At 33.1% G+C, this 21,535-nt stretch overlaps 1 protein-coding gene across 1 annotated transcript in view; it reads left to right on the top strand.

The window, feature by feature from the left end:
- The first annotated feature begins 12,744 nt into the window (after positions 1–12,744).
- Positions 12,745–21,535, top strand: part of LOC114326109 (E3 SUMO-protein ligase RanBP2) — a 43,170-nt gene continuing 34,379 nt past the window's right edge. The window contains exons 1-3 of the mRNA XM_050662413.1: positions 12,745–12,983; positions 17,360–17,585; positions 18,650–21,060. Of these exons, the coding sequence (XP_050518370.1) occupies positions 12,912–12,983; positions 17,360–17,585; positions 18,650–21,060 (2,709 nt within the window). The 5' untranslated portion in view covers positions 12,745–12,911. The remainder of the gene's footprint in view (positions 12,984–17,359; positions 17,586–18,649; positions 21,061–21,535) is intronic.

Genomic DNA, 21,535 nt, shown 5'->3' with positions numbered 1-21,535 from the left:
AGTTGAAATTAGCTGTTTCAACGTTTTGTGACTTTTACCATGAAGAAGTATCAGACGCAGACCTCCTTCTAGAAATACCAAGGCTCCGAAGACAAGCGGCCAACGTTACAGCCTGTAAATGGTTGGCTGTAGACTTTATAAAATTCATTGTGGAATGGGATTTCATGGAATCCCTCTCAAACTTAATGGTCGCATTAAAATTGTTTATGGCCATTTGCAAGAGAGGTACCTCTAGGAATAATTAAAACGATCGAAAATATCTACCAGAACAACAAAATAAGAGTAAAAGTAGATGAAGAACTAACTGACCCAATTGAAGCTGGCAATGGGATAAGACAGGGAGACTCCCTCAGTCCTCTATTCTTCAACCTGATCATGGATGAAATAATAAAAAAAGTAAGAACAAAAAAAGATGCCAAATGGAAGAAAAACAACTTAAAATACTCTGCTATGCAGACAACGCAATACTAATCTCTCAAAGTGAAGATGATTTACAACGTATGCTGCACCAATTTAATATACCCGCTGAAAAATTTAACATGTCAATTTCCCCAAAAAAGACTAAATGCACGGTTATAACAACAAATCCAATAAAGTGTAAATTAGAGCTGGATGATCTCAGATAATAGAACAAGTCATGGAGTTTAAATATCTAGGCATCACACTATCTAGCTACGGAAAGCTCGAAACCCAAGTGGAAGATCAGGTGAATAAAGCAAACAGAGCTGCAGGCTGCCTGAATGACACAATATGAAGAAATAAAAATATCGGAAAAGAAATGAAAGGCAGAATTTACAAAACAGTCATCAGACCAATAATGACATACGCGGCAGAAACACGACCTGATACAGAGGACAAAAAGAATGCTAGAAACAGCGGAGATGAAAACACTTCGAAAAATCGATGGTAAGACACTATGGGATAGAGCTAGAAGTGCAGATATACGACAGAGATGCAAGATGGACAACATTAATAACTGGGTGAAAAACAGAAGAGTAAAATGGAACGACCACATAAGCTGAATGACAACAAAGAGAGTAGTAAGGACGGCGAGAGACGGTTCCCCAATAGGAAGACGATCAGTGGGAAGGCCACGAAAACGATGGAACGACCACTTACTAGAGGCACATTGAAAAAACAGACAGAGACATGTCTATACAAAAAGATGAAGAAGAAGAAGAAGAATATTTGTGTATCGGTTGTTTCAAGTGAGAGAAGTTTTAGTAAGCTAAAATTAATCAATAATTATTTTCGAACAACAATGGCGCAAACAAGGCTAAATAATCTCGGTTTATTAACTATCGAACATGAAGCAACATAAAACATAAATTATTGAATATGTGATTTCAAATTTTGCCGCTAGTAAAACTAGAAAAAAAAATATTTTAATCATTTTCAGTAATTTGAATAATCATATTCAGTATATAGTTATATAGGTACTATTTACTACAATTTCATTAACTATAATTCTTAATTTTTTCATTATTCAAAACATACGTTTATCGGATTTTCGTCAATTTTAACAATCTTTATTTTTAGTATTTGGGGTGACACCATCCATTACCGCCCCGGGTGTCATCCATGCTAGCTACGCCACTGACTCCAAGGGTGAATATAAAATTCTTAATTGTATATCAAAAAATGTGCAATAACTACGTCTTAAAATCCACCAAATTTGATTTGCATATCTTAACTGGCTTTAAAGCAATAAATAAATCGTCAGTTTGTAAAAAAAATTGAACATCCCGTATCGCGGAAATGAAGCGTTTGCGGACATATGATTATAAAGCAAACTGACATTATTTTCTTATGTAAAATTACTCCTTACAGTTTGTCGCACTTATTTAGAAACACCCTGTACTGATGACGAACATGGCCAGTTGTTGAAGTACCTAAATTTTTTATTATCCAGCATAAGCGAATGAATCTAAAAACAGAATGTTAAGAAAACCTGAGGCTATAGTTGGTTTTAATTTCAGTATTTTATAAATGCTAGAATAGTCCACTGGGTGATGCGAACTTTGAGAAAAAAACACAGTTTGATTCGTACACCCGGTATACAATGGCAGTTTACCTGTCTAGCAATATGGTAATGAAACTAGTGAAAATGGTTTAGATATTGTTAATTTATTTGCTGGGTTCTTTTCGACTGTCTATAACAAAGAAAAAATAAATCAGGTTCCTGATTTTAAGTACGAAAATAATGTTGATGTTAATACTTATTTAATTAGTGTTAAGGATATTATTGATAAGATACAGAATAATCCGTGGAAACAGACAGCGGGTCCGGATGGCATACCAATGTATTTTATTAAAAAATGTTTATTCACTCTTGCAAAACCTATTCAGTTATTATTCAATATGTCATTAACTTCTTCTACATTTCCTGATTTTTGGAAAGTAAGTTTTTTAAAGCCCATTTTTAAATCTGGTAAAAATAATAATGTTGAAAATTACAGGGCGGTTTGCTTGCAGTCTGAACTACCAAAGTTGCTTGATTTTTTTGTTAATCAGATGTTAACCTACGACTGTAAAAATTTGATTGTCGGTCAACAACATGGTTTCAGTCAGAAAAAGTCTACTTGTACAAATCTTATTTTGTATTCAAACTTCATCGTTGATTCTTTGGAATCGGGTAACCAAGTTGACTCCATATATGCTGATTTTGCCAAAGCATTTGACAGGGTGAATCATGAAATATTAATTGCTAAACTTCGTGGATATGGAATTGGAGATGATTTATTGGGTTGGATCAGGAGTTATTTAGCAGATCGTTCAGAAATAGTGAAATATGGTGATTTTGTTTCTGAAGCCATTAGTGTTACCTCGGGTGTTCCTCAAGGTTCTCACTTAGGCCCACTTCTATTTAATCTTTTTGTGAATGATATATCATCAGTAATTAATAATAGTGAATTTCTGTTGACATAAAAATCTTTAAAGCGATTAAAAATACCTCGGATATGAATGCTCTTCAGTCTGACATAAATAATTTTTCTCGTTGGTGTGACATCAATGCCTTGTATTTGAATCTTAAAAAGTGCTATAAAATTACATTTTCTAGAAATACTAAACATCAGTTAGAAAGAACATACATACTTAAGGGCGTATATCAGTTACGGAAGTTAATCAAATTAGAGACCTCGGAATTACATTTGATCAGAGACTAATGTTTGATAGGCATATTAATGATATTACGTCGCGGGCTTATAGGATTCTCGGCTTTGTTCAGAGGAACTCGCAGGAATTTTCAATATTTACTTTTAAAATTTTGTATTGTTCTCTAGTTCGGTCCATTTTGGAATATTGTAATATTATTTGGTATCCTCATTATAATATGTACATTGATCAGTTAGAACGAGTTCAGAATAAATTCCTAAGAATTTGCAGGTATAAAATGGGTTTTAATAGAACTAACTGTGATTATAATTATATTCTTTGTCAACTTAATATGAAAACTTTGGAAAATAGAGAATCTGAGTGTGAATTGCGTTTTTTGCATAAAATTCTTAATGGTTTTGTTGATTGTCCGGAACTGCTAGAATTAATTGTTTTTAATGTAAATTCTAGAAGAACACGTTCTTCTGACCTATTTAGAATAAAGTTTCATCACACTAATTATGGTAAAAATGAGACAATTACAAGGATGATAAAAACTGCCAATCATTTACAAGATAGTGTTGATTTGTTTAATCCATCTGTATCCTCATTCAATAATACTTTAAAGAAATTGAGACATTGATGTTAATAATAGATATTTACCTACTTTTGAAATATGTAATGAATGACTACAGTTTACTTGTTAATTATATGTATATATTGTAATTTTTTGTAAGGAAAAAGGGTTCGTCCCGTTAAATAAATAAATAAATAAATAAATAAATAAATAATATTATTACAGCGATATTGTTAATGAATAAGGTTATAACATGGTAAAAAAATCACTTAAATCGGACAACAGGTTTAAATGACCAAATTTTCAGTGGATCTGGACTGGTTTTAGGTATCCAAATAGTTTAGCGCTGTTAATTACTAGCTCTGTTATTATTATTTTCTAGGTTCTTTAACAACTCTTCAATCCACAGCTTTTTTTGCTCTTGAAACATTGGTCTGCTACTTTCTTTTTTCTTTATATTCGTTTAAATGATGTTCTTCTTTAGTTGATATCCACTTATCTCTTGCTTGGTTTTCTGTTTGATTTGGACTTCGCATTCTGCATCGAACCATTCTTATCTTATTTTTATTTCCCACTGTTCTAGCACATCTTCAGCTGAATTCAAAATAGATTCTTTTATATTTTGCATATTTCCTTTGTGTTATTTGCTTGTGTCATTCTATCTAATTCTCCTTTAGGTTTGTCCCATATTGCACCCTTAGTTCCTGTACTCTTAACTTCTCTAGCCCTAGGTTTCATCTTCCGTTGTTTTGTCTCTCTGTTTTATATGTAATATAACACCGGTTACCTCCCATTCTACCAAAATCAGATCGTTTATCCAATAGAAATAAACCAAAAATTTCTTCTGCCAATAAGATAGCGAGAAAATGATAATAAGAGCATTCTACTGAGGAGGTAATCTTTCTTCCTAACCAATAAAAAAACGCTTATTTTCCATAAACAGATCTCTGGTTCTCACCGAAATCGCTGACTCTATTATAACGGCCAAATTTTGAGAACTCAGACACTTGAGGATTTTATCAATGCTATAGACGTTATTTATGCCGACATTTCAGCTCTAACATAAACATTTTCCAGTCTTTTTGTCTCAAAAAGTCATTAAATCCTTTTAATAGCTTGCCGAAGATAACACGTGCTATTTCTTGGTATTTAAACGACAAACGAAAAACATCATATCGTGGGATATATACAAAAAAGGTTTCGTGTTATAATACTTGCATCTAATTTATTCGTCACTACAGGACCGGCCTGATATATTTGAGACCGTTACAATCGATCTGTCCAATCTCCTGGTCGTAGATCTCTCTCAAACATTACTTTCTGGATTCCACTTATCCAAGTAGTTTTCCGTCTGCCCCTTTTCCTGCTTTTCGGGGGTTGCCATTCCATTATCAGCTTTGGGAGTCGATGTTTCTCCATTCTCTGTACATGGCCATACCAACAAAGTTGTTTGTCTCGGATTTTTCTATTATGTTTGTTTTCCTATTCATAATATCTCGTACTTGATGCAGGCCGATCTTCGCCAGAAGACCATTTCCAGTGCGAGCAACGTTTGTTCTGTTCGCTTATTCAGCTGCCAGGTTTCACATCTATACAGTACCAAGTACCACCCTTTTAAAGATGATAATATAGCTCTGTTTTCTTTTCTTTTGATATGCTTTTTGACCAAAGTAGTGAGTTCAAAGCTCCTATAACTTTTTTTCTGTCATAATTCTTTTCTCTATTTCGAATTCTGTCCTTCCCCTTTGTTTGATTTTCGTTCAAAGGTATACATAATCAGAGCTTGGCTCAATAACCATATCATCCTGTAGTTTTAACTCATTTTTCTGTCCTCCTATACACATATATTTAGTTTTCTCTATATTTACGTATAGGCCCCATTTTTTGTATTCTCCAAATAGCCGCTTTGTCATAAATATTAGATCAACTTTATCCTGGGCAATCTCCACCTGATCGTCAGCAAAATGTAGTGTGTACAGTGTTGAGTCGTCATTTAGCTCTATGTATACCCATGCCAGAACATGATTTCCGCCATTTATTCAAGACCTCATTTATATAGATTTTAAACAGTGTAGTGGATAAGCTGCATCCCTGTCGTAGTCCCTTATTCACTATGAAGCTATCGGATAATCTGTTGCTGATTTTTATGTTTGCTTGGATGTTGTTATAGATTTTTTGCACTGCTTTTATTAAAGTTATATTAATAGGGGATTTTTCCAGGACTTGCCATAATTTACACAGTGGTACGGTGTATTTTTCTGTCTCTGGCTACTATTTTTTCATTAAATTGATTGAGCGTGAATATGTGGTCGATGCAGGATCTTCCTGCTCGGAATCCTGCTTGTTGTTCGATCTCAAAAGGTGCATAATCTCTCTGTTTTAATTACCTATATATTTCACATAGCCACTTTAATTAATGTTATATTTTTTCGACTGGCCTAATTGTCATTTACGTATATTCTTAAAGTTCTTTAAACACACAACAGACATGATTCATTCACCAGAGCACACTTCGGCTGACTAAAATCAATAAATATTTACAATTTTACTCTAAGTCAAGACAGGCCTCCAATGAGTTAAACATTACAAAAATAAAATCGTGATGATGCCATAGAAAAACAAAACGTTTATCTTGTTCTAAATAGTTTCCAGATACCTACTTAATTTGGGTGTTTATTATTAAATATACTTATGTAAACTAGTATATATTGGTAGGTACTTTATTTTCTACGTTTTCTTATTAAAAATAGGTCCTACTCCAGCATCATCTTCTCAGTGGTGTAATATTTTATCACAGACATCTTGACTCATCCAAGCGTCAGAACTATTTAAAGAAAATATTGGAAACTTATCACACAACACTCAAAAATTCACGTATACCTACACACCCACATACATGTGGTTTCTGTTGATTTTAATCAGATCTAAGAAGAAAAATTATTCTTATTATTGAGATTTTACGAATTCTGTCCTCCACCGAGGATAATTTTCAATATTTAAAATAAACGTATACAGGGTGTAACAAAAATACAGGTCATAAATTAAACCACATATTCTGGGACTACAAATAGTTCGAATGAACCTAACTTACCTTAGTACAAATATGCACACAAAAGAAGTTACAGCTCTTTGAAGTTACAAAATGAAAATCGATTTTTTTTTTGAATATATCGAAAACCATTAGAATTTTTTGTTGAAAATCGACATGTGGCATTCTTATGGAAAGAACATGTTAAAGAAAAATAATAGTGAAATTTGTGCACCCCATAAAAATTTTATGGGGGTTTTGTTCCCTTAAACCTCCCCAAACTTTTGTGTCCGTTCCAAATAAATTATTATTGTAGTGCCATTAGTTAAATTCAATATTTTTAAAACTTTTTTGCCTCTTACTATTTTTTCGATAAGGCAGTTTTTATCGAGTTGTGGCTTCTTTTTTAATATGTTTACATAAAATTTTTATGAGGGTTTTGTTCCTTTAAACCCCCCAAATCTTTGTGTACGTTCCAATTAAACTATTACTGCGGTACCGTTAGTTAAACACAGTGTTTTTAAAACTTTTTTGCCTCTTTTTATTTTTTTGATAAAGCATATTTTATCGAGATGTGGCTTCTTTTTTAATATGGTTCAAAATATACTTAAAAATGTAAATCATAAATAAATTTTCATATTATTACCAAGTCTCCATAATCGTACTTTACCATATACATATGTGGTGGATTTGACAAATATTCAAATATCTCGATAAAAACTGACTTTTGGAAAAAGTACTAAGAGACAAAAAAGTTTTTAAAAACTTGTGTTTAACTAATGGCGGTACAATAATAATTAAATTAGAACGTACACAAAAGTTTGGGGGGGTTTAAAAGAACCAAACCCCCATAAAAATTTTATGGGGTGTCCAAATTTCATTATCATTTTTTCTTAAAATACTACTGCCATAAGAACACCACATGTCCATTTTCAATAAAAAATCTCTAATAGTTTTCGATATATTGGAAAAAATTGATTTTCATTTAGTAACTTCAAAGGGCTGTAACTTTTTTTCCGTGCACATTTGTACTAAGGTAAGTTAGGTTCAATCGAACTATTTTTGGTCCCAGAATATGCGATTAAATTTATGACCTGTATTTTTGTTACACCCTGTATATTGTTTCTTCTTAGGTAATGTATGTAAAAAATAAAAAAAAATTTATACGTGCATAAAAAAGAAACAATAATCATACTTGAGCTACATAGTTGGATATGACTTTGAAACTAAACTTGCCTAAATTGTTCCAGTTAATTTATTTGTTACCATTACTGGTGACAAGATAAATTGCTCTAATGAAGAACTGATTAATTCCCTGATAGACTTTTCATGAGAAAACCCTGATAGACCTGAAGAGAAACTTTTCATAGTTTACTATAATTGAACGGTTTCAACGGAGTAGACAGGTTTAGATTATGAGAACGGTCATACTAATATGCGGATTCTTAGTGACACTAAGGATTACATTTAATTAATTTTATTCATTTACAATAGTTTTTAATCGATCAGATTTCTCGTAATCTAAGTGTCCAGTGCGTTGAAACTGTTCTGGTAAACTTTGAAAAGTATCTCTTCTTGATTGTCGTCTACTAGGGAATTGCTGATGATACATTCGTATTGCTAGTAGCCTCTATCTAGCACAAAAATCATATTAATCAGTTTCTCATTAGAAAAATTCATATTAATAATGAAAAAAGCAACTGGAACAATCAAAATAGTGTAGGCCATAGTCACAGCCAACTAAGTATAATCTTGTATGTTTTATTAATATTTTACGCTACAACAATCGTAACTACGTAGGTATTTTGATATCTCATCCAATATTAATAAATTAGTGATCAGTCTAGATTAGTATGTATTTTTTTTTCGAAAAAGTATTTTGATTGAAAAAATACAGGGCCTTCCATTTAAGAATACTCAGAAAATACTCATTCCGAGTTAAGACCAACTCTGTATACTAAAACTAAAAATTTCCGTATATTAATCATTTTTAGCAATAGATAGACTACATTAAAAATAATTTGAACATAAATAGATTTCAAATTGATGTCAAATCACTACAATTCTACAGATGAATATTGCTACGAAATTAATAAAAAAAACGTAATTACCTCTTAAACTATCTGGTAATCTGGTACAGCATTACAAAACCTTATATTTTAAGAAATAAAACATAGAGTAGAATTAAAAAATGTAAAAATATACAGGGTGTTCCATTAAAAAAACATAAGGTTGTGTCACCCCGTCCATACGGGTGGTCCTGTATATTTGAACATATTTTAAATTACGGTCATATCTGTGCCCCAACGTTTCTAAATAATTTTTTTTCGTATCTCTTCCGACAAACGAGAAATTGGACTTCCTCGCACTTTTGCCGCACCCTGTACATTATTATCCTAATGAATAAGTACGTATTACTGGTTGCCTAAATTAAAATTGTAAGAGAGATCCATGGATCCATGTTTATTTTTTTTAGCGTACACCATGCCTACACGTAGAATATCTATTTATAGACATGTATTAAGTGGGGAAACATTTTTACGTAGTGCTATTCCAGGCAAAAATCAAAATAAGAAATTATTTTCATATATCGCCAACTATCATAAGGACGTCTAGTGGATAAAAATATCATGAATTTGAACATTGGCGTTGTCATTTTAGCTATCAGATAGCCGCGAAAGAAGCTATCGATTATTTTCATAGTCTCGAAAAAAATATTCAAAGCAGTTTGTAAATAGTAGTTTCTTTAATGAAAGAAATTATAAGATTTTAGTAGACATAATTTACGCATCTATTTAAAATTGCATATATCTTTGATGCCGTAAATATATTTATTTACGTAAATATATTTATTTATGAGTATTTTCTTATATTTCTGCCGAATTGACATAATATTGTTCCAATGGCAATTACTGTTTAAATCAAAGAATACATATCTCCCAAGAACCGACACAAACGGATTATCTATGAACTAAATTTTTATGCGCATGTGCCAGATCGGCCATTTCTCAATTTGTATGAATAGCAAATAATTTTGGTGACATTTGTCTTGTACAGGATCGGCGTTTGTTGTCACAGTTGTTTGTTTGGCTTGGCGTTAGTATTTTGTTTTTGTATCAGTTTGTAGCTCATAATATTTTATATAGACTTATTTTCTTATATAGCCTACAACTATTGATTGTTATTTTCCAACATTTATACAATTTAATTCTTTTTGAGATATCTTGATTATGTGAATTAATTATTTTAAGCTTTTTCATGAACTATAAACTATCGTATAAAAAATTAATTTTGTATTTATTGGGATTTCACAAAGAATTTGAATCTAAAATATCATACAAATTCTCTAACCTTTCTTTGACCTCTACTGTACCAAATGCATCTGCAGGAAGAGCACAAAGTCATATTTTATATGTGTTCATTCCACAAGCCACGTGCTGTGTTTAAAAAGTTGAGAATCCAATACTCACAAAAACTTCCATAAAGTACTTTTATCAGCAAACCTAAATTAAATTTAATAAACTATGTTTCATTAAATTGTTTCTGTAGTTTGTATAAAACAATAACTTAGGTAAAATATATAAAACAATTTATGACTGACTACTTGAAATTCAGGATTTTCAGGAGTAACATTATATAATTTAGCTAATTCAAAAAGTTTGATCCAATATCACTTGAAATTGTTTCAACATTCAAGTTAATGCTTGATAATTGACAATACACTCTTCATAATAGGTTTACATTCTCTTGATTATACTTGCGTTCCAACAAAAAAAAGCTAAAGGCTGCTTTCATATGGAATATAAGCTTCTGACCATAATGATCAAAACGTTTCCATATATATATTAATTAATATATTAATTAAAAAAAAAACACTTTTTCTCTTTTCTCGATTGCTTATTAGTTTTTATTGTATACTATATATATTTTTTCAGTTATTACATCTTTATATTTATAGAAATAAAATAGTACAATACTTATTGGTTTTTTATTTATTTACCCCGATATTCGACTTTAAAGAATGTACTGGCTGGTTTTGGCTGGAATGTACGGAATGTTTTGGCTGGTTTCCAAGACAATAAAAATTGAAAAAATTTTGACATTCGATTTTAACATACAGTTTCTTGTTGTTGATCACGAACATTTGTCATCCAAAAAGAATCGGATTCCGTGACGGCTACAGCGGCTGTTATTTTTCGATTATTTTACGAAATAACGAATATAATGAATTAGGAAATACCTCGACAAACAAGTAATTGGTCCTAGGTTTTCACCCAAAGTAATCGAAAGTAGAACTGGAAGTCGATATTGGAACTCTTCGTGTAACTTTGCGTCGATTGATCTACGATTTTACTAATTTTGTCATCTTGTTTTACATTCATATCATATTTTGAGTGACTTTAAAGCAGTACCTACGGTTGTAACTCTAAAACCGAAGTCCGATGTCAAATTTCTCATCTTTAATACCATCCATGGGTTATAAGCTTTCATTCGACACCTCATTTGTCATTCTATCTGTATTAGTAACTGAGGAGTTGTATTCGCGGTCGGACGGACAGACAGTCATGAAACCAGAAGTATATATTTGTTCTCGTCTTGTGAATGCGCGTCGAATATATTCTTTTTCTCATGATCATCTTTCAGTGCGTCACAGTTTTTCGATTTCTTTCTAACGCATTAAATTGTATGTGACAGAAAAAAAGGCACGTCGGTGATTACTTCTAGTTCTGTGATTATTCTAGTTGTCGACAGATGGCGCCATAATTAAAAAAAATATATTTTTTAATTAGATAATAATATTACAAATAAAATCTCTATAATTTATAAGACTATACAAATCAAAGAAAATACCATTTTATAAATGCAAGAAACACATTTGATTTGTTTTTATTCTAAATTGAAAATAAAATGTGACAACTGTCAGATTTAACTAAAATGTCATGTTAGAATAAATGTCATAAATGTGTATTATCACGGACTTACCCTTTTTCCTATCATTTGTGACGCACTGAAAAATGATCATGAAAAGGACAATATCACTTGTGCTATTGCGGTGACTTTAACAGAGTACTTCCGGTCGCATTTCTAAAACCGGAAGACCTAGGGCAAATTTCCCACCTTTAGTACCATCCATGTATTATGAGCTTTCATTCGACACCTCATTTGTGATTCTACCTGGTATAGTGACGGAGGAGTTACATTTCCGGTCGGACGAACAGACAGTCTAGGTCAAATGTCTCACTTTGAGTACCATCCATGGATTATAGGCTTTCATTTGACACCTCATTTGTCATTCTACCTGGTATAGTGACTAAAGGAGTTATATTCGCGGTCGGACGGACAGACAGCCTATTAGGTCACACCAAGTCGTTCAAATTCTCACCAACATGTTCACACTTTTTCAAAATTGGTGAAAACAACAAATTATATTTTGTATCGTTGTATCAATATAAGCCAAAAAGAATAATTAGTGAATGTCACGCCACTATAATATATTTTATTATTGGTCTTTCAATGCTAAAATCAGGATAAAAAAGGTATTTTATCCATGGTTTTAATCAATATAATTCTCACCATTACTTTGTGTTGTATTTGCAACCTTGTGTAAATGAAAAATAATTCCGCTATATTAAGAATGTCAACAAAAGCCGGCCCTGCATGCAACCTTTCTCTCAGTGCAACTAAAATTTTATTGTTACACGCCAGAAATGTGCGAGACTTTTCTCAGTGTACTCGCGTGTACACTTGCCAACTCGATACTAAAATTAAGTACATGCAAACAACAAAAGAATCGCCGTCCGTGTCGGTTCTTTTGGTTTAAATACAGTCGATTTGAGTCGATATACTACTCCTCCTTTTCTTTCATTTGTAATGACCATAATTTATATTTTTACTTTATATATTCACTGAAAAATTAATATAAATTTCATTTTACTGTTGTTCGTATAAATTGCTAACAGCGTAATAATTTATAATTATTATATTAAATTTTAGATTCATCAGGAATATCACAGAATCACAATCGATGATAATCGATTGCACAATCGATACTTTTGTACCTCTCGTTTCGTTGGACCGGACCTCCACTTCAAACTTCAACGAATTTTTTGAAGCAATTTTGTGTATGTCTTTTCGGCATAGTGGTTTGTGTTAATTGTTTTTATTAATAGCAAAAAGTATTGAAAGTTAACATTAATCCTATGTTCCAAAATGTTTAAAACCAAGTCAGAGGTTGATCGCCATGTCAACAGTTGCTTAAAAAAGATTAATAATGAGACTGAGGTAAGTCAAAGCCAAAATGAGAATCTTTTCTTTAGGCCGAGTTTTTATAAACCATTTCAGTTATACAAATATGTAGCACACAGTATTTTAGCAAACGCTAATTTGTAACACATTAAGTACGAATTAAAAGTATTCCTATAGGAATGAAAAGAGGTTAACCTGCTCATGGAATGATAAGCCATTGCGAAGATGTTTCAGAACCCTATTTGCCGATTTTTACGTAATTTTAATCATTTTTTCCCGTAATATAACTATAATATCCTGTTTTTGAGAATATCATCTTAGAATACTTCTATTGATATAAAGTTGAGTAAGGTTATGAATGAGGCCTCCTAAAGTCATGTAATTTTTCGCAGTATTTTATTTGTCTTTGACCCGTAGTACTGTCATTGTACATTATATTGATCTCCTCCTCATTTATTGACCCCCTTGTCAGGACATGCTGACACTCTAAATATTGCTAGCTCGCTGTCTCTATTGGCTGCGATCCTTTGCCAGATGGACGGTTCCTGTGCTAGATGGATAGCCAGACTGGCAAAGACCCATCCAGGGTTATGATGCCAAAAGAAAAAGAATCCATGTTTCAACTGCATGTGTCCTTTCCATATTTTAATTAATTTAGATGTTGCGGTTTAGGCCATTGCTGGTATATGCTTTATTTCTGAGGAGCTATCGCCATTGTTGGTTATCAGGGAGCAAAGGTATACAAATCTGTGTACTACTTCGGAATTCGCTACTTGACATTGTGCAGTAGATTATTATTTGCCTGGTTTACAATCATTATTTTTGTTTTTTCAGTGTTGATCTGAAGTCCAAATCCTTTGCACTTATCTAACTTAGTCGTTTGATGATAATAATCATTTCTACTTCATTCATTGCTAGTATAAGGGCCGGTTGTTCGAACGTTAATCAATATTGATCACTATCAAATATTTAATTACTGTCACAACTGTCAATGTCAACTTTGGTTGGGTTGCTGAAAACATAGTTAATTATAATTATGAGATTATTCTTTTTCTCGTGATCATCTTTCAGTGCGTCACAGTTTTTCGATTTCTTTCTAACGCATTAAATTGTATGTGACAGAAAAAAAGGCACCTCGGAGATTACATTTCGTCAGTGACATTTTTATAACATTTATTCTAGTTATTCTAGTTGTCGATAGATGGCGCCATAATAAAAAAACATTTTTTTTTAATTAGATAATATTACAAATATAATCTGTATAATTTATAAGACTATACAAATCAAAGAAAATACCATTTTATAAATGTAAGAAACACATTTGATTTGATTTTATTCTAAATTGAAAATAAAATGTGACAACTGTCAGATTTAACTAAAATGTCATGTTAGAATAAATGTCATAAATGTGTATTATCACGGACTTACCCTTTTTCCTATCATTTGTTACGCACTGAAAAATGATCATGAAAAGGACAATAGTTAGTCAATTAACATAACAATTGAATGGTGGGCTACAACAATGTTGTAAGCGACATATTGGGTCAAAGTGAGGTTTTAATGCAATATTATTGTATATCCAAAGACCAATGCGAGCATCTTTCAATCTGGCTAAAAATATTTTGCCTTCCCTGAGTTTTTCGTACCGCAATATTGGTATCCGTATGTTCATAAATGGCTTGTCAATGTGTTTTTTTCTTCTCCTGCATAATCTCGATTCTGTCGCTTACAACATTGTTGTAGCCCACCATTCAATTATTAACATAATTGATTAACTAATTTCATAATTGTCATCAATAATTATGTTTTCGGCAACCCAACCAAAGTTGACATTGACAGTTGTGACAGTAATTAAGTATTTGATAGTGGTCAATGTTGATTAGCGTTCGAACAACCGGCCCCTAGTGTGTCATCTGCAGGTTACTGATTTTTCTGCCTCCTATTAGTGATTCCTCCATCCCATTCAGTGACTTTCCTTATTATCAAGTCAAGTCATTTATTCATGTTAATATGCAAAAGTACTTACATACGTCAAAAAATAGTGTACCTACAACTTTGGTTCTCAGATATAAAATACAAATATAAAAACACAAGGCATAATATGAAATAATACATACATCAATTAAGACAAACACTTTCTGGGTTCCTAAGAATAAACAAAGTACAATTCAACAATTCACAACCCAGTTCCAAACATTAAAGTTAAAATTTCAAAATTTATCACTGCTGTAAAATGCTCGACTTATGAGAAAATTCTTTAGTTGTTTTCTAAATTGTAAAATTGGCAATTCAGTAATTTCAGTAGGCAACTTGTTGTAGAATGTTGCACCATAAGAGTTTGGTCCATCTCTACTTCTTTGGAGCCTGGTGTAGGGTAGTATTAAGGCATGCTTATTTCTGGTTTCATATCAGTGTACATCCTCATGTCTTTGATGACAATCTATATTTTGTTTCACATGAACAAGACTCTCTAGAATAAATAGCGAAGGCAGAGTTAGTATGTGCAGTGCAACAAATGCTTGCCGACATTCTTTCTGATAGGACAGGCCAGCAATTATTCTTACTATTCTTCTCTGAATACAAAAGACATCTTTGGCTCCAGCACTGTGACCCCATGCCAAAATTGCATAGCTGATGTGTGAATGACAGTGCAAAATAGGCCTGTTGTAAAGTGAACTGAGATACACACTCAGAAAGTCTTCTAATCAGAAAAGTTGCAGTTCCTAACTTAGCAACAAGGGACTGTGTATGAGCCTTCCAGTATAGTCCTGCAACCAAGTAAACCCCCAAAAATTTTATTTGTTTGTCTGCATCTCCGGATGGAAGCTGTCTTGTTGAAAAAATCAAAGACTGGGTTTTATTGATGTTTAGAAGCAACATATTAGCTGCAAACCATTGTTCTGCCTTATCTTGTGCTTGTTTTGATGCCTCTATTGCTGCATTACAATCCCAATCTTTGCAGGTAATAGTAGTATCATCAGCAAAAAGAGTAAATGAACTGGTAAGGTCTGTCTGTGGAAGATCATTAATATAAATTAGAAATAAAAGTGGTCCCTATATTGACCCTTGAGGTAATCCGATATTTATAGCTCTCTTTGCGGACCTCACTCTACCCACCTGCACACTCTGCTTTCTATCGGAGAGATAGCTGGAGATCATTATGATGCTACTATCTCCTGAAAAGCAGTTCATGTGAAACACAATCAAAAGCTTTGCTCAGGTCACAAAATGTAGCCGACAGATAGCAGCTCTGTTCAAGAGCCTCCTGAATCTTCATCACTAAGTCCATGATGGCTTTTGTCGTATTTAGACCCCTTCTAAAACCAAACTGACTATTTGTGAACAAATTTTTGGATCCGAAGTACTTAATTATTACATACCATTTCCATACATTTCTCAAATACCTTTGATATTATAGGAATGAGTGGTATTGGCCTATAATTGGATGGGTCATCATTGTCACCCTTCTTATAGATCGGTACCACCACTGCTTTTTTGAGCAGATCAGGAAAGATGCTTTCCTTAAAGCGGTGATTTATAAGTGTTGTTAATGGACCAGCAATAAGATGTTTCACTCCTTTTATTATGTTAACTGAGAATCCGAAGTAGTCTCTACTTTTCTTGTTCACCATATTTGTTAAAATGTCTCTGATTTCAATGAGAGAAACATCTTGGAAGAAAAATTTTTCCCCAAACATGGTGACATCAAAATCCAAATTATATATTCAGAATATATGTTGCATAGTCTTGATGATAGTATGCAGCACTGTCTAGTTCCTTTCTTTATTTTGAATGCATTTGAAGATATTCCATATACGTTTACTTAATGTTATTGACACCTTTACAGAAATATTCAAACTAATAGAACCATAAAATGGTGTGAAGCTCACAATCGCCTATTTTCATCTGCAGTATACTCTCTCTATAATGAGCACAGTTATTATGAGGTTTCGCCTATAACGAGGTATACTAGGTGTCCCAGGAAAATTTCTTTTGAACTATAATAACTCTAGAACGAGGATTATTTGGTTATTACGAGGGAAAATGAGATCGAAGAAAATATTTCTTTACCTGTTTTTGGCGTGGTGATGGCTATAAATAAATACCCCAACTGCCTGTGTGCTTATCGAGGCCAGTGATGTAATAAACTTCACCGCCTGTCAACTTCTTTCTGTTTATCCACTGACTTTTTTTTTTCAAAAGCGCAATTTAAACAATATTTAGTATCTTATATTGCTCAGAATGGCTTCATTATAGGAAGTTAATGTTTCAGAAAACTACATATTCATATGTATGCATATTATTCTTGTTTGATATAATAAGATCAGTTTATAACGATGTAATTAGTCTGCCATTTCAATTCTCGTTATAGAGGAAGTCTACTGTATTACTTCAATTTATTTTCTTTTCAGAGAAACTTAAGATGTTTCTCATTCGCCAAACTGTACTTTAACGTTGGCGATTATGACCAAGCTTACAGATACATCTCCTCTTACCTAACTGTCAAACCAAAATCTGCAGAGGGATATCAATTATTAGGAAAATCGCTAGAGAAGTTAGGGAAAGTAGATGCAGCCTTAGATGCATTCAAGCATAGTCTGCAGATTGATCCAAAACAAAATAATTTAGTAATAAAAGGTAAGTGGGATAGATAAGGAGAATTTTCTGGATAGAGCGGTCAAAAATCACTCAAAACATTAATTTTTTTCAAAATGTAAATTGTTAAAAGGTCAATATTTGTAGATTTCAATATTTTTGTACTAATTTGACATAGACCTTATTTATACACAAAAGAGTGATCTGAAAAGTTTTTGGAGCTTACAAGTCATGATTTGGAAATATTTCTTACTGACACAATGATCAGATCTGTTTTCCTCTAACTATTGTCTGTTTGTGTGAATGACTTGCCTCCATTTTCATTATAAGTTGATATTAGTACCCTCTTGTTATGGTTTTACGTTTTTCAAGATACTCAATCAAAAAAATTTCTTTAGCCTCCCAAAACACTGATATAATGACATTTCTTGCTGATGGTATCATCCACTGCTTAGGCTGCTATTAGGTGTCAGATGTGAACTGATGTTTCATCCATTTGAAATCAGTATAGATATTTTTTTTAAATTCTTCAAGCATTTTTCAGAACGTAAGAACATATGACATTTACATATCTCGCACAGAGCTTTTTTATGTTCAATTCACGTAGAGAGATGTTACCAATACGTTCCATCAAAGAATATATACTCTCCTAGAAGAAGAGTTTGAATGGAACAGATGGTCACATTTATTTGTCCCTTGAAAATATCGTAGTCATTCTCAGGCCACATGCACCTACTCAGTTGGTGCACAAAATTCTATGCTGAAACGTTACAGGGCAGTACTCTTCTATAGGGTATATATTCTTTGGTTCCATTCAGATCCTTGGCATTTTATATTAGCATCTTTATGCACTGATTTTGCAAATCATACAGCAAAACTTCTGTGGCTCCAGTGGTGAGATTGGAGCTGTAATCTGTGAGTGGCACGGAGAACTTTTCAGACCACTTTCTACTCTCTATTTTTTGTTGACTACACTCTAAACCACAAATGGCATTGAATAATGTTGTGTGAAGTTTTGGCCACTCAACGATAAGCAAAAAATAATTTTTTGGACATAATTGTAATAAGTAATTGTATAAAAATAATGTTTTATGTTACTATTTCAGTCTGTGAGTTAATGTCATGTGACAACGTGGAACTGGACCTATCAGGAGCGAGATACTTCTGTGATCTAGCTCAATCATTTGATCCAAACAATTCAGCTGTACGTAGTTTAAGAGAAAGGTTGATAACAACAAAAGATAGTCCATATGAAATTTCGCAACTACTACTAAAAGAACTAGAAGTCCGACCGACTGATATTAAACTTAGAATCAAATTGATTAAACACTTCCTTCAGAACAACATGATTAAAGAAGCTTATAAACATGCATCAGCTATCGAAGAAAAAGACATTCCTAGTTTTTATAACAATATAAACTGGTACGAAAATTTTGCTGAGGTCCTGTTAAGGTTCCAGAAAGATGTATCGTTGGATTCAGAAATTAACTGGGACTTTTGGTTCCTTTCGGTATCAGTTTTAGAACGACTAGTTGCTCTAAGTATAGATGATCGATACAACATCAGTAGTTCTGTTGATTGTGTTACAGCTACCTTTAATCTGGACCAGATGTTGTATAAAGCATCGCAAAATATCTCCAGCTGCCCAGATCGGAACTTGGTATCGATTTTTTTGCGCCACTATCAAATGCAGTTGTATTTCCATTACTCGACACTGTTATTAAAGCAAGGGAGAAAAGATTTAATACCTTTTAAGGAAGCATCCAATCTCGCGTTACCTACTCTCTTCACTGCTTATCACTCAACTCCCATAGACTTACAAAGTACCTGGTTTTTACAATCGTCTGAACAAAACAAGAAAATGGTACAAAAATGGTATAGAGACTCGTGCTATAGGTTCTCCCAAACTGGTCACGTTCTCTTAGCAATGGCTAAAGATAAAAAATCGATAGTACTCGAAAAAGCAGCACAGTATTCTTCAGGAATGTGGCGAGAACAGTTGTTCAAGAAACTTTTTGTTAAAAGAGAGCACCATCTCAAAATATCATCCAGCTTCTTTGTTAATAACGTCCCACCAGTTGACCCGACCATCAAACTACCAGATGCAACAGATTTGAGCAAATTTGACGAGATTTCTCAACTGTCTTACCCAAATTCATTACACCATTACATCTGGATAATGCTTAATGGTAGTATGGCAGATGTGAACATTGTTACATTCGAAGGTTTACAATATTCAACCAAAAATTTAACTAGCTGTTCTGCCGAGTCAATAAATCTTCTCGATATTTTTTCATTTATTTGCTGTGCTACGATGTGTGCCAGTTCCAATTTGAATGACAATAAACTGTCATATTATGTCACTTTGCCAGCGTCGATAACAGCAAATTTAGGGACAATTCAACAAGCGAATTTCATCGAATCTGCTTATAAGATGTACAAAAACGAAGCCTGTTCTCAATTAGGAGATATAAGAGCGTTATTGATCAAAGGTATCGAAGTGGTGAGGTGTATAGGCCACCATGGTTTAGATATTAAGATTTTAGTACAACTGGCAAATATATTTGAAGAACGGTCCAAAAAATTGACCAAACAATCTGAAATCGACTTTAACATTGCCCGAGCTGAATTGTACTGGAAGACTGCTTTGCCTCTTTTAGAAAAAGTAAAGAATGATCAAAAGATCGCCTACACCAACAATAGACTATTCCAGCTGAAATCAAACGAAGTGACACCATGTGAAGCAAAAGATTTTATCGAAAAGGGTCTATTGTTCATAGGTACGCAGTTAATGAAGAAAAAAGACCACGATCAAGCACTGGCTATATTTGAACAGTTAAAAGATCCCTACGCAAGTTATCACCAGTTTGAAATTTATAAGCAAATTGCAGACAAAAAAATTAACGGTAACAAAATTGAAGGTATTGGCAGTGAAAAGAAACGTGAAGTTACTTTGTTCCTAACCAAAGCTAGAGATTGTTTGTATCTTACGTTAGATCGTTTGAGGGGCTCTACAGTCGACCCTAAACATCCAATAAACTCAAAAATCGGTACCGAACTAGAACAAGTAGACAGACTTTTGTTAGATATGGAATCGGATGATCTATTTTCAGATGTCAACCGTTCTCTGGAAATGAGCACCAGCGAGCAATACCTATCAAGCTTGACGCATGTCAGTCATAGTGCTTACACGCCCAAACTGGGCACCAGTTTGCTAAACCAGTCTACTCCGATGAAACAGAGCATGTTACGCCAAGAGGCCAGACCGAGTCCAGAAAGAATGGATGCTCAGATTCGAGAGTTGATGTCCATGAAAGATTCGATCTTTACGCTTGTTGCTGAGCAAAATAGAAATATCGCTGAGGTGCAAAAGAGTCTAGTCGACAAGTTGAATTCGGTTGTTGATGAACTGAGATCGATCAAAAAGGAAGTGGAGACATTGAAAGATGTTACTAAGTCGGTTAATGATATTAAGAACTCCATAGATGATTTTCAAAACGTGACGGATGCTATACAGGTATGTATCCATTGTTTTTAAAAAATTTTCTAGTGTAAATTTCTAAATCATTAGTGTAGATGTATTTTAATGCTATATTTGCTTCTTTTTTGGCGAAAATATCGTCGAAAGCTTAGGATGATCTCGCTATTGCATCATAAAATCAGACTCTTCTTTGACATCCTCATATTGTACTTAATAGTAGCATTTTCTGTAGTCTATCCTTTAGAATCCTCTGCATGTGTCATAGCCATCTTAGTTGTTAAGTTTTTATTATTCCTAGTATGCTGGGCTCCCATATAACTTTTTAGGTCTTCGTTTGTCCTGATCCAAATGCTGTTCTCCATTTTTCTTCGAATATTTTCCTTAGTACTTACTTTTCATTGCCATATCTGCACCAGTTCTTGTTGTTTTTTTGTAGTTAACATCTGTGTCTATGACGCATAAGTTACTATGAGCCTGATAACCAGTCTGTATATTCTTAATTTGCCACCCC

This window comes from Diabrotica virgifera, chromosome 9 (assembly GCF_917563875.1).
Source record: "Diabrotica virgifera virgifera chromosome 9, PGI_DIABVI_V3a".
Classification (NCBI taxonomy): domain Eukaryota; kingdom Metazoa; phylum Arthropoda; class Insecta; order Coleoptera; family Chrysomelidae; genus Diabrotica; species Diabrotica virgifera.
Note: the sequence above shows the minus strand (reverse complement) of the source record. Positions and strands in the feature narration are given on the sequence as shown.